Source organism: Penicillium lagena, assembly GCF_028827675.1.
Source record: "Penicillium lagena strain IBT 129212 chromosome Unknown utg000001l_segment0_segment0, whole genome shotgun sequence".
Taxonomy (NCBI): Eukaryota; Fungi; Ascomycota; class Eurotiomycetes; order Eurotiales; family Aspergillaceae; genus Penicillium; species Penicillium lagena.
In genome coordinates this window covers 465497-480932 of record NW_026623222.1, presented here as the reverse complement: position 1 = coordinate 480932, position 15436 = coordinate 465497, and the positions used below count along the sequence as shown (strand labels likewise).

Genomic DNA, 15436 nt, shown 5'->3' with positions numbered 1-15436 from the left:
CTAGTGTCACTGTCCTCCCGAACCTCATCCCAACAGATCGAATGAAAACGTACTCTGTACTCGCACATACATTCGCTGGCTGCTCGGACCGGATCCCCGAATACGCACAAGTGTCAGGGCACATATGGATACAGATTCGGAGCCAATTGACCTTAAATAGCGTTCTCCACAGGCCCCCGAAAGTCCATCAACAATCAAGTTCCCGGGGTTAGCGTAACCCACACGCGCGTGGCCCACCCAACGCGTCAACTTCAGCTTTTCAAACTAACCACCATGCCCCACATTCGCAGCCAAAATCCCCAAAATTCTACCCAGCCCGAGGGTAGAATTCAGCTCGCAATCGAAGCCTACCAGAAGGGCGAAATTTCCTCTGTTAGTGAAGCTGCGCATGTATTTGACGTCAGTAATATGTTGTTCAACAGGATACCTATATTCTGCACAAGTCCCGGCACTAAATGCGTCGTCTGATCAGGAACAACTTCAAACACGGTGGTTGCATGTGAACCAGCTTGCACTAAATTCCAGGACAAGCTGAATTGAGAATATGCTGCTTGTATCATGAAGAAACTGCTATTTTTTGAATTACCTACCAGGTAAATATAGACTGGCATGATATTTGGCCATAATCCAGGGCTTGAGAACGGAAAGTTGAACAAAATAGAATGAACAAAGGGAGAATTTCAGGATACTATTTAGAATGGCTATGGTAAACGAAACGAATAAAGTGACTTTACTTAATCTCGGATATTGGAGATATTCGAATTAAATGTACTCTCTAGCAGAGACCCTTTCGTCTTTTCGCTTCGCAGCCGCTCCTACACCTCGGCAGAGGTTTTAGATTCAAAGCGGAAAATTAAACATCAGTTCACTAAAATACAAGGTTCATACAGGTTTGGCAGAAGTATTTTAAAAGCATCTGTTGAATTTTCCAAATGTGAATTACTTGTTCTTTCTAATATAGTTTTAATCAGACATTAGCACGCTCTTGAGTGTCGTGTAAGGATGTTCAACTCCTGCTTTTAGAAGTTGAATCGAGTTCTCATCTTCGACTCATTTTTTGCAAACAACCAATCTTCCTCACTCGCCCAAAACCGAAAACTACGCCAATGGACTTTCCTTAAAGTATACTATTGCAACTTAAATTAATTTCTGCACTGTATAACAGTGAGAGCTAATTTCCTGGCAGGTGATTGTTGATTGCTTATCTAAGAACTTGGTACTAACTGACAGTCGTAGCCATGCAACCCAGGCCCTAAATTTAAATTGGTTACATGTTGTAGTCATTACTGAACCCATTCTTCTTGGTTGCAATATGAATAGGTCGTTCAACCACAAGGTTATCGAATCCCAAGGGTGACCAAACACAATAAGGTCTAACATGTATATGCCCAATGAGACCCTTTATTTGGCATGATAGTGTGATTCTATTTTATTTTCATTTTGATTTTTTTAGACACCGTTCAAAAATGGCAACTACCATTAGTTAGGATGTAATCCGACTTTTCAGGATCACACTAGCACCGTAGAACGATATCGTACCTATTTCTCTTGAAAAAAGCAGTGGCTGCAACCGATGATGATCAGAAATCCTCAAATTTGACATCCAAAAAGTATTTTATTAGTCCTGAATCCTGATCGTTCAACGCAAACTAAGAGTAGAGGTTTTTAAACAACGTTGGTACATTAAGAAGGGTTAAGTCTTTGGGCTTGGGCGCTAGCGTTGGCACCTCAATCGACCAGCATCTGAACCACCATTTAATGGCCGTCGAGTGATACGGCCTGTAGTGCATTGCCATGACATTCACCTTGGGCGTTCACATTGGCACCTCGACTCAGTAGCATCTGCACCACCTTTTCATGGCCATTGCGAGATGCAGCCTGTAGTGCATTGCCGTACTTTCCACCTTGGGCGTTGACATCGGCACCTCCATTAACCAGCATCTTGACCACCCTTTCATAGCCTTTTTTTGCTGCAGCCTGCAGTGCATTGTCATATTTTCCACCATGGGCGTTGACGTCGGCACCTCGGTCTAGTAGTATCTGCACCACTGTTTCATCGCCATTGCGTGATGCAGCCTGTAGTGCATTGCCATAATATCCGCCTGGAGCGTTGATGTCGGCACCTCGATCCAGCAACATCTGCACCACCTTTTCATGGCCTTCCTCTGATGCAGCCTGTAGTGCATTGCCGCAATATCCACCTTCAGCGTTGACATCTGCATCTCGATCAAGCAGCATCTTGACCACGTTTTCATGACCTTCCTCTGATGCAGCCTGAAGTGCATTGCCAAAATGTCCACCTTGGGCGTTCACATTGGCACCTCGCTCTAGCAATATTTGCACCGTGTTTTCATGGCCTTCCTTTGATGCAGCCTGTAGTGCATTGCCATAGTATCCGCGTAGGGCGTTGACGTCGGCGCCTCGATCGAGCAGCATCTTGACCACCTTCTCATGGCCATTGCCTGATGCAGCCTGTAGTGCATTGCCATGCTCTCCACCTTGGGCATTGACTTCTGCACCTTGATCCAGTAGCATCTGCACCACCCTTTCATGGCCGTAGACTGATGCAGCCTGTAATGCATTGCCATACTGCCCGCCTTGGGCGTTGACGTCGGCACCCCGATCTAGCAGCATCTGCACCACCTGGTCATGGCCTTCCTCTGATGCAGCCTGTAGTGCATTGCCATACTGTCCGCCTTGGGCGTTGACTTCTGCACCTTGATCTAGCAGCATCTGCACCACCTGGTCATGGCCTTCCTCTGATGCAGCCTGTAGTGCATTGCCATACTGTCCGCCTTGGGCGTTGACTTCTGCACCTTGATCCAGTAGCATCTGCACCACCTTTTCATGGCCGTGAAGTGATGCAGCCTGTAATGCATTGCCATAGTATCCACCTCGGGCGTTGACGTCGGCACCTCGATCAAGCAGCATCTTGACCACCTTCTCATGGCCTCTATATGATGCAGCTTGCAGTGCATTGCCATACTCTCCACCTTGGGCGTTCACATTGGCACCTCGATCAAGCAGCATCTTGACCACCCTTTCATAGCCTTCCTCTGATGCAGCCTGTAGTGCATTGCCATAAAATCCACTTCGGGCATTAGCGTTGGCACCTCGATCTAGTAGCATCTGCACCACCCTTTCATGGCCGTAGACTGATGCAGCCTGTAATGCATTGCCATAAAATGCGCCTTGGGCGTTGACGTCGGCGCCTCGATCTAGCAATATTTGCACCACCTTTTCATGGCCGTTGACTGATGCAGCTTGTAATGCATTGCCATACTGTCCGCCTTGGGCGTTGACGTCGGCACCTCGATCTAGCAGCATGTGCGCCACTCTTTTATGTCCGTTCAATGATGCAGCTTGGAGTGCATAGCGGAGCCGCCCACCTTGAGCATTTACTGTTCTCGATATACTTGCCTCTCTGGTGTCCATTTCTAAGATGCTGCTTAGGACGGATTCCAATCCCAACATGGCTGCGTAATAAGGAGGCAATGCTATATCAGCAATAGGGCGGTAAGAAAGACCTCTGCTATACTCTGGAGCGTCTATGTCATGTAAACGTATCCACGTCGCGAAAGCCTTTGTCTTGTCTTTGAAAAGCCCTAGCAGTAGTCGCTCAATTTCCGGCTTCCCTTCCATGGAGTTTGCATAGTGATGAAACCAATAACTGGCAGCGAAATGAGCAAGTGGAAACTCTGTAAGCTTTTTCGCATCTAACATTCCCCTAGAGAGACTTGGCTCTAAGAGGTAGACAACACAGATCCGGGCTAATTCTGCATTCGCAGGTGCACTTTGAATGGCAAATCTTGCTGACTTTTGTTGTTCGATGCGATCTGACTGAAGATATTCTTGAACAGAGAAATGCGCTATGCGGGCAGTCAACTTGTCTTGGCTATTATCATCTTCCGTGGCTGCAATCTCGATAAGACCGAGGCAAATGTCAACAAGATCATCTTGCTCGTACGATCGACCATCACGATCAAGATGCGGCGGCTCGCTAAGATCAATAGCGTGGGCGTCGATTAGCTCATTTACTGTGAGCGGTCGAGTAGAGGTGCAGAGGACAGTCAAAACCCGACGCACGTCCTCCACGTATTCTTCGCTGATATTACACAAGATTCGCTCGTATGTCTCATCGAGATCGCGGGGCAATGTACGGAGGCATTCATCAAGCTGGTTCCGGTTTCGTGCCCGCCTAAGGGCATTGAACTGACATTCAACGTATCTGAATCTGCATGCGATTTCAGTCAAACTAGTGGACACTATTTTTCAGTGTTGAGTACTTACACTCCCTGTGCACCTGCTGTCAATTGTGTTTGAATTTCCCCGTGACGCGCTTTCCACCTCTCGATTTTTGGATCGTTATAGAGCTGATGAGAGACAAAGTTTTCTATGTCTGTATCAATTTCCGAATTCCTCAGAGAAATATCTTGATCGCAAGAAGGATCCAAGGATGCACGGATATCAAGTTCGGTACGACTCGTTGTCAAAAGATGGACACTAGGTAAGGACCAACTGCGTATTATCTGTATCGCTCTTAGAACTCCTTCTCTATTGTGGTCGCGGGGGCTTTCGTCTAGTGCATCGAGTAAAATATAACTGTCGCGGAATCGGGCTAGGAAGCGTTGAAGAAAGTCGAGTAGCACCTCCACTGGAGGAGTACCTGACTTATACAATGTATAGAGTTGCTCTAAGTCCCTTTCGCCATCTTGGAGCTGCCCTGATAGTTGCCATAGCAATGCGCGTAACATCCCGTTATCATCTTGCTTTGACTCATCGTTGAATGAAAAGTAAAAGAACGCGATCCCTACTTCACGCCTGTCCTTCATCTCACGAAATGTATGCTGGATTGCAGTTGAGCAGAGGACCGACTTGCCACAACCTGCAAAGCCATTCAACCAGAGGAAGGAATTGCGTTCTACCAGCCAATTCGCAAAGTGATGGCCGTTGACGAACCATAGCCCTGTACTTTGATGACGTTTCGCACATGCAACGTTATGATTAAGAGATGCATCTGGTGGCAGAAGCCAGTCACGAATTGTGACAGAGAGATGACTGGCTCTTATTCGCTCGACAAGCGATTTGACTTCCAATATGCCCTCTTGGGTCTGATTGTGGCTTTTGAGCTGTAGCACATCTAGTGCAAAGGACATGTTTTCACGTATCTCGCTGATTTGCTCCTCGAGTTTCAGTAGGGTACTCTTTCGGAATGGATAGGCGGCACGATATCCAGCAAGGTCTGTATATACATATAGAGAGCGAGAGAAAGCTAAAATTTATGAAAATGATGAAGCAATTGGCGATATAACTGAGAGAGGAACCTTAGGGATCTACTCACTATCGTAAGCATGAGCATGCTACCACAGCGTTGCTTTCGCTGCAGCTGGTTTAGTCCTACACGAACCCAGTCGAGTCATTTCAAAGCCTGATGGTCAGCTTCGGACATCTACCCCTACACCTCGTCAATCAAGCGCATACAGCCCTCCAACGCCAGCAGATTTTGAGCAATTGAATCGACAAGCTTAATAGATCAAATCTATGCTTAGTCGCCATTCACGAGGCCCCTCTGACACTCTTGATAGAGCCATAGATAAGCTTATCAAGCAGCAATTCTTGCGGAGGAATATCGCGATTTGCGCGCTGCAAATGAAATACGAAAACAAAAGCGCAAGAAACCTACGAAGCACATTGCTTAACCAGAGGAATTATCGAATCCGGAAGCTAGGGAGGCATTTCATAGCTCAAATCAGGGTATAGAAGCTCCGAACCCCCCCCCCCCCCGGCGGAACCAGCTTCGTCAGCTTCGCAGTCAATCAGACGCGCTCCCCCACGATGCAGCGACTGCAATCAAGTTGGGCATAAAAGAACGCATTTCCCCAAAAGGTTTGATAGATAGGAAATTGAATTAGCGGCGCTGGTGATCTAATAAATCGATTTGAAACAGTAGTATTTGGTTAGGTAGGCGACTAACTTACCGATTACGTTCATCATTATTATATACTACAGTAGTCATTCCTTGGGTTAAGGAATCCTTTTGGCAAGCTCCTAAGTTCGGTAATTCGAGATATTTGGCAACTAATGTTGCTCTAATCAGGAGTAGCTCGTATATTCTGGCTGTTTACTACTCATAGTACACCGACGTGACATATCATTGACAAGCTGCTGATTGAGTGATGAACTATTAAGTACTGTGCCTCGTGCGTAGCTGCTTCGTACAATTGTTCACAATTCTGTCTCCTAATTGACGTAAGCCGCCGATCTAAGGTGTGTGCGGGGCAAGGCTAAAACCAGTGATAGTGGTTCTTACACACCATCAATGATCCAAAAATGAAAACAAAGTTGAGCGGGCAAGATCGCGGCTTGCTACAACGCAGAGAGGGATTCCTTGAGCGGCGGCGCGCCTTCATCAGGCAAATTGAGGGCTATGAAGAGTACAAGGACATCAACCTGGTCGCCCAGAACAATGTCACAGCCGACGATGCTGTGCAATGCATTAAGGACAAGACAATGGCAGCCCTTGTAGCTCACGGTCCAACTTCGCGGGATGGTGTCGGATTGGTCGACTACAACGTCTCGTTGTCAGTGATGGAGCTAGCTCAGCGACTCGTGCCCGGTCAGCATGGCACACTGGTCGAGTTCATGTCGAAACTGCAGAAAGAGACAGCCATAGACCCTGGCACGGGTGAAGCACTCAAATCTGACAAAGATATTCTTTGGACTGATCTACCATCGTTTGGATATACTGAACTAGAGGGATGGTATGAGTATGGGGGCGATCACCAAGGTATGATCAAAATTAGCTTCGTGTTCAGACAGCTTACTGGGAAATTCTAGATCCTTGTAACCCCGACTTTGATCCAGAGCAACGTGAGCGATGGGTTAAGCTGAACGCATTTCTCGCGCAGCTTACCCAGGCCGCTGATGTCCACTATGAGTCTCCAGGGGAGACACCCTGCTTTCATCCACTGGATAAGTCGCTTCGCGCGACTTGGGTGTTTGAAATGGCATTTGAGAATTTGGAACACTCTCCCGAGATGCTGGCTCATACGGCAACAATGGAAGCCGCTTGCCAGTGGTTTATTCAAGCCGCCGATCGATTGTGGGCTAATGTCGTGAATGGCCGCGTGTTTCCACAGTACATTGAAACGAGGAGAGACGGCAGCAAGGGGTTTGAACGCGAGAGATGGGATCGTTGGGCGCGGGATCTAAGACGTGCTGAGGTCGCTTGCTCATATGAACGCATGAAGAAGTTGATTAGAGATGCATTGGCGCATATAAAGCGGGCGATGAGAGGCCATAGATCTTAATAGCTCCCTTGATCATATGTACACACTGCTCTCAGCGACTCAGCCATCAACGTAGTAAGAGCGCGTTGAACATCTGCTGCCGCCCAGGCTCCACCGCATTATGCAGTCTTTTCGCCGGAACAATCGGGATCCCCTTTGACGCATTAGAGCTTCATCCTTATCTCTTCAGTGGACTTTATTACTCTATAATTGGGAGACGTGTTATTTTCACGTATGAATTTCTGCGTCGTCGATCTATTCAGGTTCTATTAGAACGGCTCTTGGTTTCAATTCTGCAAACAAATTCAATTTATGTAAATCAGCTCTCAGTTATCAGGGATATTGCTTAATTTAACTGCTCTTCGCTGCCAATAATACTAGAACTCGAAATTGTATAGAAGCAACAGTTAATAATGCAGAACTGCGGGGTTGGCGATCGTCTCCACCGACCAGCCGAGGTTGCGTTCGGATTGACAGCTATGATCAGCAATCCCGGGGTCAGCATGGTCTAACCGAGATATGATAAAAGCCAGGATCCCCCAAGGTGTAAACTATCATACCGACTCCATAATTCACCATGATCTTCGAGCCGAGCCCAATTGAGCTCCCTTCTTCGTATGAGAAAGTGTCCACAACAGGCCATGTCACTGTCTCGCACCATCCGGCCGGTGCCCCGAGCGTGACGCCTGTCATTGTTGTCACTCTCAACCGCCCGGAAAAGCACAATGCATTTACCGGACAAATGATGCAAGACTTCGAGAAGCTCTACCCCATGTTCGATGTCGATGAGCGTGTCAAGGTCATTGTCTTGACAGGCGCTGGGAGGACGTTCTGTGCTGGTGCGGACCTGGATATTGGATTTAGCAGGCAGAAGGAGAACGTTGCTGAGCATCGTGATGGGTAAACTGATTCTGCATCTCCTGTCAAACAAATCTAACTCTTGCACTAGGGGTGGTCGTCTGGCCTTGGCCGTCCACCGATGCCGGAAACCGACCATTGCGGCCATGCAAGGCTCAGCCGTGGGAGTTGGCATGACAATGACTCTTCCTGCAATCATCCGGTGGGCACTGATAGTCTTCTTTACTTGCATAGGCAAATACTGATATCGGATGTAGTATCGCTTATGAAAAGGGCAAATACGGCTTCGTATTCGGCCGCCGCGGTATCGTGATGGAATCCTGCTCATCATACTTCTTGCCCCGACTGATCGGTCATTCCAACGCCAGCTATCTCGTCAGCACAGGCGGCGTCTTCCCGCCAAACTCCAAACACTTCGGGGATCTCTTCAACGAGGTCTTGCCAGACCCATCTCAGGTTCTTCCACGTGCGCTAGAGCTGGCGAGTGAGATTGCCGATAATGTTAGCCCGACTTCACAGTATCTCAATCGTGCCCTGTTGTGGCGCGACACTGGGTCGGCAGAGAGTGCTCATTTGGTGGAATCCAAAATGATCTTTCACACATTTGGCTCTGCGTATGTCGCCTTTTCCAGCAGGTCAATAGCATATACTAACTATATCATAGTGACCAGAAGGAAGGCGTGGCTTCATTCTTTGAAAAACGCAAGCCCAGCTTCCGGGCGAACTTGGACGACAACCCGCCACCAAACTTTCCTTGGTGGACCGATGTTGATACTGGACGGAATCCCAAAGCGAAGATTTAGAAATAGTTGGTTACTTCTTCAATAGGTGCTTGGGCATCAACAAGCTTGTCAATATACGAGTCTGAAATTTGGAGCATTCCGAAATGTACTTGAGTTAAATGAGATCAAGTGCCGGTATTTCTAGAAAACATAAGAGTTAGAGCTTAGATATATATTCAGAGTCCTTCCTACGGAAACGATTATCAAACTCGCTAAACATATTGTGGCGTGGACTGCTACAGCCTAACACGGATTTATATTATCCATAGATTGCAATGCCTCAAAGACAATTTGCACCGCTAATGACAATGACTGAAATAAAAAACACCATCCGAACAAAAGAAAAAAGTACCAGTTTGGTGAGGACCGCTAGCTACCCAACACGACTCGGCCGTATCACAATGTACACCAGAAAGAGAAACCAATCACTTAATGAAGTTACGACGCTTCCGGTTGTAGGCCCGCTGGTCCTTGAGCCACTGTCGGTATCCTTGCACGCTGCCGATCTTCTCGCCGTAGTAGTCCGGCACGGGGTTGGCGATCGAGTTAGTCGACGGATCCACGCGATACCGGCGGATGCGGTCGAAGAACTCCTTTTCTTTCTAAATGCAGAGAAGATTCGTTGTTAGCTGTTTTCTCTCAGGCAGGTTATGGGTGTCAGGGCTAGTCAACTCACCACCGCAACAGATGGCTTGTACCGTCGGTATACCAGCCCCCAGGCTGCATTGCCGACAAATGGACCAGCCAGCCACCCCACAGCACCGCATGCTGCTGTCGCCAGACCCAAGACCACGAAGGGGTCCAGGCCCATCACCTGTGCGCCGAGAGATTCCAGATCCTGTGCTGACAGCACCTGCACGCCGACTGCGGTGCTGGCGAGGGAGGTTGCAATTGATGAAGCCAGCGAGTATCGGCGGCGAGATGCCCGGAGCTTGAAGAACGAGTCCCAGTCCAGCTTCACTTGTTCGGTTCCCGGGGCGGACGTCGATTGCGCACGAAGGCCAACGTGTCGGGTGAGGGGGGACGGGGTAGTACGGGGCCTCGGCTGAGAGACCTGCTGCAGGGCAGAGCATGCAGATGGCCGGATTATTGTCTTTGTGCTGAGTTGTGTAGACATGGTGTGAGCTGATCGTACAGGCTGCTTGGATAACGACCGGAGAGGGCAGGCGAGCGAGCCCGACGCGGCGGAGCTGAGCCGACTGCCGAGCATGCTGGACGGAACAGAAAGGATAATGGGTTTGAGGTGCATCTTGACGGAGGATTGGGGTGAAGGAGTAGTCAAGGCGTGCAGAGCGAGATTGAGACAGAGTTCGGGGAAAAGCTGCAAATGGATTAGGTAAGCAGCATGGTCCATCGGCTGATTTCGTTGGCAATTTTGAGAGACAAGAGGGTTTTTCTATTGCTATCCAAGTAAATATTTAACTGCGTATGTACTAAACAAAATGTAAAGCCCTATCTTCCCGAAACGTTTCGTGAAAATGCCGCACGCTGGTCTGTTTTCATATGTCTGCGCCTTCTTTGTCCACCAAAAGATGTGCGTAGATCTAGAGGCCAATTCCTCGACAGAATATTTCCATAGGAAAGGTGGACATCTAAATGGTTTCCTTCTTGATATTGCCAGAGAAAGACTGCGCTGGGACAGACGTTCCAAAGCCGTTCACACGACCATGCAACCACTTGAGTGTGCTCGTGCTCAGCGCCATCATGATCGCGCTCATGGAGAAAAGGCCAATCCGGCCGGGCGTGGGCAGCTGCTCAAAGATGGGATAGGGATACCTAGGCAAGTTAGCTAATGGATCAGATTCAATGGAAGTACCTGACACACCATCCGTTGTTCTCGAAGCACTGCTCGACCCAGAACCAGTAGCCAAAGGCAATGGCTCCAGACAGCCCGAGGGCGGGGAAGACGGTGATGGTCCACGGTGGAGAAAGGAACAAAAGGTCAATCAGCATCACCACTGATGGGACAGCGTGGAAACTGATATCTGTATGTAGCAATAAGTAGGATGTACATCCCGAAAGGGAGAAGACGTACCGGCATGCATGGGTAGAAAGACCCATTCCGGAATTACCAAGCGCTTGTCAATCTGAAGATTGCGATGAGCGTGACACTAAAATATTTGTGACTGGCAAACCTACCGAACGAAGACCCCAGTACAGCACACTGATCAGAATCTCCATCGGAGCACTACACACAGACAGGATGTTTTTGATTAAGAACAGGCGCCGAGACAGCGTGATGTCCGCCAGCAGGGCCACAGCAAAAGTCACCGTAGATAGGGACAGACCGATGACGGTGAGGTACTGAAAGTGCCAGCCGTATGCTTGGTTGCTATTGTGAGAGTCAGACGACCATCAGACAAGCAGGCGGGCAGGATATAGTATCACTCACGCCTGATTGGGATTCTCATGCATCCTGCCAGGAAATTCAGTATCGTTTGCGAGCATGGAAGGAATAGGGCTTACCATTTGAACGACCAGAGGAAACTTGAGAGTCCTGCCAGCTGTAGTGCGAGTTGCCGTCAGTTTCCGATATCCGTAAACAGACCGACCATGGGAGTCCTTACATGAACCAGGGCGGACAAGCCCCGGGACGGACTGGGCCAGCGCTGGAGCGGGTGATGCTGTACCAGCCGTTGGGGGATTTCGGCGGCCATTATTGTACACAGGTGTGAAGAATGGAACAGGGTCTTCAGGAACGACAACTGAGGCAATGGCGTCAGCAAGAAGGTCGGCTCCACCGGACCAACAAGGAAACAAGGACGCCAAGGATTTGATGGTTGCTGCCTAAGGTGTCCCTTCTCGCCCCTTCTTTCAGTGACTAGCTAAAACCAACCGCCTTCCCCCAAACCTCTCTTTGAACGGTGGACCGAGGCATAGTGAGAAACCTTCTCTTATCAGATGTTTGAGAGGTGTCTAGGGGCTCTTCAAGATGGAAGAGGAGTATATACGACTACTTTCCTTCCCTCCAGTTTTGATTGTTGGTCTGGAACTGTAGAATCAAGAGATGAATGTTCACCATGGGGAGGCCTTGGCCTCCATCCTGGCCTGCGCTCCCCCTGTATTCCTCACACCATCCTGGACTCACCTGGGCGTGCCCGCGAGCCTCCGGATAAAACTTCCATCGATAGTGACCGAGCACCATTACCTCAGCACGCCAGATCATGTGATGCTCACACCACTGATAAGGCCTTCACGATCATTGGCCCCAATGGCCGAAGCAACACCGCGGGATACCAACGGAAGGCCGGCCGGTCTGCGAAGCTGGCAACCTCTTGTCTTATTTCCCCACACTTTTTTCATGCTCTCAACTTCTTCCAGAAACTGCATCCGACTTTTGTCGAGGCTCTGCATACGACTGTGCGACTGCTGTGTTGGTGGACCACCGAATCTGATTAGTGCGTCACTAGCCGGTGACCTTCATCCGCTTTTCCAGAGATCATCATCATTTGTCTTGGCCTAGGGTTGGCGCGTAACTATCTGAAAAAAAATACAAAGAGACATCGAGCTCTGAGCCATTGCTGTCCCTCTCCAGCAAGCCTCCCCGTCTGTCCCGGCACATCTCCCTCCCACACCTCGATGTGCTTGTATACTAGGTGTGGGTGTCTTGTCGATTATCGTTTCATCGGTACCTGGGGCCAACACGGGTCAAGACGCAGAAAGCGAGTCTATTACCCGGTGTGACAGCCAACGGGCAGGTGCTTAGCGCACCGGGACCCTCTTTTCTGTTCAAAAATCGCGTGCTCTCGATTGAGCTCGGCACTCCACCCGATTCGTTGAGGTGACATGCCTCGCCCTAGAAGGCCTGGTGCGCCGGAGCCGAAGCGCCGAAGCCGCAAAGGATGCTGGTAAGTTAACCTCCACGTTGTCGGGGGACCCTTGAAACTCACCCGATGATAGGCCATGCAAGGCACGAAAAGTCAAATGGTAAGATACCGTTACAAGCCATCCCGCGTTATAAGCTCACAGTGTCATGCAGTGGCGAGGAAAAACCCTCTTGTCTCAACTGTCAGCGGCAAGGAGAAGATTGTGATTATAGTGTTCGACTGAACTGGGGTGGCCGGGCGAAGCGGCCGTCCGTCGACTCCCCCAATTCCCAGTCTAGCGGACATGGGGGTAGCGTCATCAGCTTCTCCGAGCCCGTCACCTTCAATACGACTAGTTCGGCTCAATTACCAACCTCGGCGACCAGTATCCCTTCGGATGGTGGCCAGCTGTTGACCTTTGCTTCCCCCGGGGCAATTTCTCCCGGCACCACCGCTTCCGGGGGTATCTTCGAATCCCCCAAGCCTCCCTCGGGATCTGATGTGACTTCGCCATCGCAACTGGAGCTTCAGTTCACCACCTGGGCGGAGCAATCCTCACCATTGACAACGTCTACTTCCTCAGAACCGTTGTCACATTATCCCTTTGGCCAACATACGTTCGATAACATCTCCTGTACGGCCCCAGCAGACCAAGGTTCCAACCTCAGATCGTTCTCCGTGTTCAATCTACAACAATCCTCGGTATCGCAGCCAGTGTCTTTTCTTCGTGGCTCCTTGGATGAGTCTAACCACGCATCCGCGTCACCGACATTCCAGAACAACGGTAACCAATTCGGCGGAGAGGTTCAGATCCCGGACCTTGAACATGATACTGGCTTTCACTTACCAGAGCGAGATGGCACGTCTCAAAACTCCCCAGCCGCCGGTGAGCTGGCTTCCTTGCTGTCGAGCCCCCATGGCATTTCGATGCCGGAAACCAGTTCCGCCTCGCCTTCCACGCACGGGTTAACTCCCACCATTCTCGCATCATCTTATGATCGACATCGAGGGTCTATTCATGGCTCCCGAGCCCCTTCGAGAAATGATCAAGCCGCAGATAATTCATCGGCTGCCCAGAACAAATGGAAGGCATATCTGACCAGTGTAACGGATAACTACGGCCTGGATTCTGGACGCCCGGACCGGGACTTGTCGTTTAACAATGATCATGCGGCCATTGACATCAACAATGCCCTGGATCTGATCAGCTCTCGCTGGCGAAATGATGACCCTGTATCATCACCTCAACCTTTCTCGCACAATCCTGATTGTTCCGGCTACTATGCCTCGCCCGTGCCCGTCAATATTCCGAGATATCTGTCACCGCTTCCCTCGACCTTGTTGGATAATCCCATCAACTTGATGTACTTTCACCACTTCATCAACCACACATCTAGGATGCTGGTGCCGCACGATTGCGAAGACAATCCCTTCATGTCGGTGCTACCGTCAAGTAAGTTCCCCATTTTCTCTTCGTTTTGTCCGATGCCAACCTAGCAGTGGCAATTGGCGACCCAAACCTCCTGAACCTGCTGCTGGCGTACTCGGCTAGCCATCGTGCTCGGTATTTGGGTCATCCAGATCCTGCGAATCGTATTGCACACTGGGTCAGCGACGTCTTTCCATCTCTGCGTATGGCATTGGAGGTATCCAATGAGGACATAACAGACAGCCACCTAGCCACGGCCATCATGCTCGTGTCCCTGAAAATCGTGTCTCCTGGGACATTTGAAGTCCCCATCACATGGCAGAGCCATCTGAAACTCGCTCGTGGCCTGTTTCTAGCACGGAGCGAACGGATTGCACGCCCAGGAAATCGGATTGGGGCGTTCTTTGCTCGCTGGCTGGGCTACATCGACACAATGGGAGCCCTGTCGTGCCGTCAGGCCGGCCCTCCTCTGATGCTGTATCAGTCAGTCCTACGGACATGCTGTTCCCCCGATAAATATGACGAGTTCCAAGTCGACTGTTTCACAGGGTTCACCCCGCGGACTGGCGTTTTCCTGCTTCGTCTGGCACAACTGGTTCAGCAATGCGATAATCAGCGCTTCGACGAGATGGGCAACTTTAGTCGCAACTGGCACCCGTCCGCAGATATCGTTATGGAGGCCCAGGCGGTACTTGGCGACATTGATGATCTCAGTGAGCGCGCCCACGACAACCCGGACCATCACCTCGGCGTCGAGGCTCTGGAAATGATGGCGACACAGGAAGCATTCCGTTGCGCGGGGCTGCTGCATCTCCATCGGCGGGTGTTGGGGTCTCCGCCTGATTCCTTCGCGGTGAAGGACGCACTGCGCAAACTGGTCATTGCCCTGGGACGGATGCGGCCTGGTGCGTCGACTGAGGTCTGCTCGCTGCTACCCATCTTCACGGCCGGCTGCGAATCCCAAGACTTTACACAGCGGACCAAGCTGCTGGATCGGTTCATGGTCCTGGAAAAGTCCGGCTTGAAGCAGGTGAGCGTTTCTCCCATGTGTTCATTTCTCCGTTCCGACGATATTGACTTTGAGAAGATCCAAGATGCCCGGCAGCTGATGCAGCGGTGCTGGAAAGAGAAACTCCCGTGGGTTGCCTTGGCCGAGGGCCAGTTTCTGGGGTAGTCTTGCAAGTGCTGTTGGCAGGCTTTTTATATCTTTTGTATAGGTATGCATGCATGCCTGCACTTCCGCGTCAGCTTCAGAACTGACTCTTCATAGAT

At 50.0% G+C, this 15436-nt stretch overlaps 6 protein-coding genes across 6 annotated transcripts; 3 read left to right on the top strand and 3 right to left on the bottom strand.

Annotated features, from left to right (window-relative positions):
- Positions 1-1755: 1755 nt before the first annotated feature.
- N7510_000190 (ankyrin repeat domain-containing protein) lies at positions 1756-5270 on the bottom strand (the record flags this gene model as incomplete). The annotated part of the gene is made up of 2 exons (XM_056972120.1): positions 1756-4234; positions 4291-5270. Coding segments are annotated over 2 exons (3459 nt in total), but the record flags the coding sequence as incomplete, so codon positions are not given.
- Positions 5271-6330: 1060 nt separating this feature from the next.
- On the top strand, positions 6331-7310 carry N7510_000189 (DUF3632 domain-containing protein; the record flags this gene model as incomplete). The annotated part of the gene is made up of 2 exons (XM_056972119.1): positions 6331-6787; positions 6838-7310. The coding sequence occupies 2 exons, from the start codon at positions 6331-6333 to the stop codon at positions 7308-7310; spliced, it is 930 nt and encodes a 309-aa protein (XP_056837236.1).
- A 556-nt stretch (positions 7311-7866) lies between these two features.
- On the top strand, positions 7867-8950 carry N7510_000188 (enoyl-CoA hydratase/isomerase family protein; the record flags this gene model as incomplete). Its single annotated transcript, XM_056972118.1, has 4 exons — positions 7867-8189; positions 8239-8349; positions 8405-8761; positions 8812-8950. The coding sequence occupies 4 exons, from the start codon at positions 7867-7869 to the stop codon at positions 8948-8950; spliced, it is 930 nt and encodes a 309-aa protein (XP_056837235.1).
- Positions 8951-9354: 404 nt separating this feature from the next.
- On the bottom strand, positions 9355-10178 carry N7510_000187 (presequence translocated-associated motor subunit PAM17; the record flags this gene model as incomplete). The annotated part of the gene is made up of 2 exons (XM_056972117.1): positions 9355-9531; positions 9606-10178. 2 exons carry the CDS (start codon positions 10176-10178, stop codon positions 9355-9357), a joined length of 750 nt encoding a protein of 249 aa, XP_056837234.1.
- Positions 10179-10521: 343 nt separating this feature from the next.
- On the bottom strand, positions 10522-11586 carry N7510_000186 (androgen-induced gene 1 family protein; the record flags this gene model as incomplete). The annotated part of the gene is made up of 7 exons (XM_056972116.1): positions 10522-10705; positions 10755-10914; positions 10965-11016; positions 11069-11261; positions 11322-11345; positions 11396-11433; positions 11497-11586. 7 exons carry the CDS (start codon positions 11584-11586, stop codon positions 10522-10524), a joined length of 741 nt encoding a protein of 246 aa, XP_056837233.1.
- Positions 11587-12715: 1129 nt separating this feature from the next.
- Positions 12716-15338, top strand: N7510_000185 (Zn(II)2Cys6 transcription factor; the record flags this gene model as incomplete). The annotated part of the gene is made up of 4 exons (XM_056972115.1): positions 12716-12777; positions 12830-12856; positions 12909-14188; positions 14236-15338. The coding sequence occupies 4 exons, from the start codon at positions 12716-12718 to the stop codon at positions 15336-15338; spliced, it is 2472 nt and encodes an 823-aa protein (XP_056837232.1).
- Positions 15339-15436: the final 98 nt, after the last annotated feature.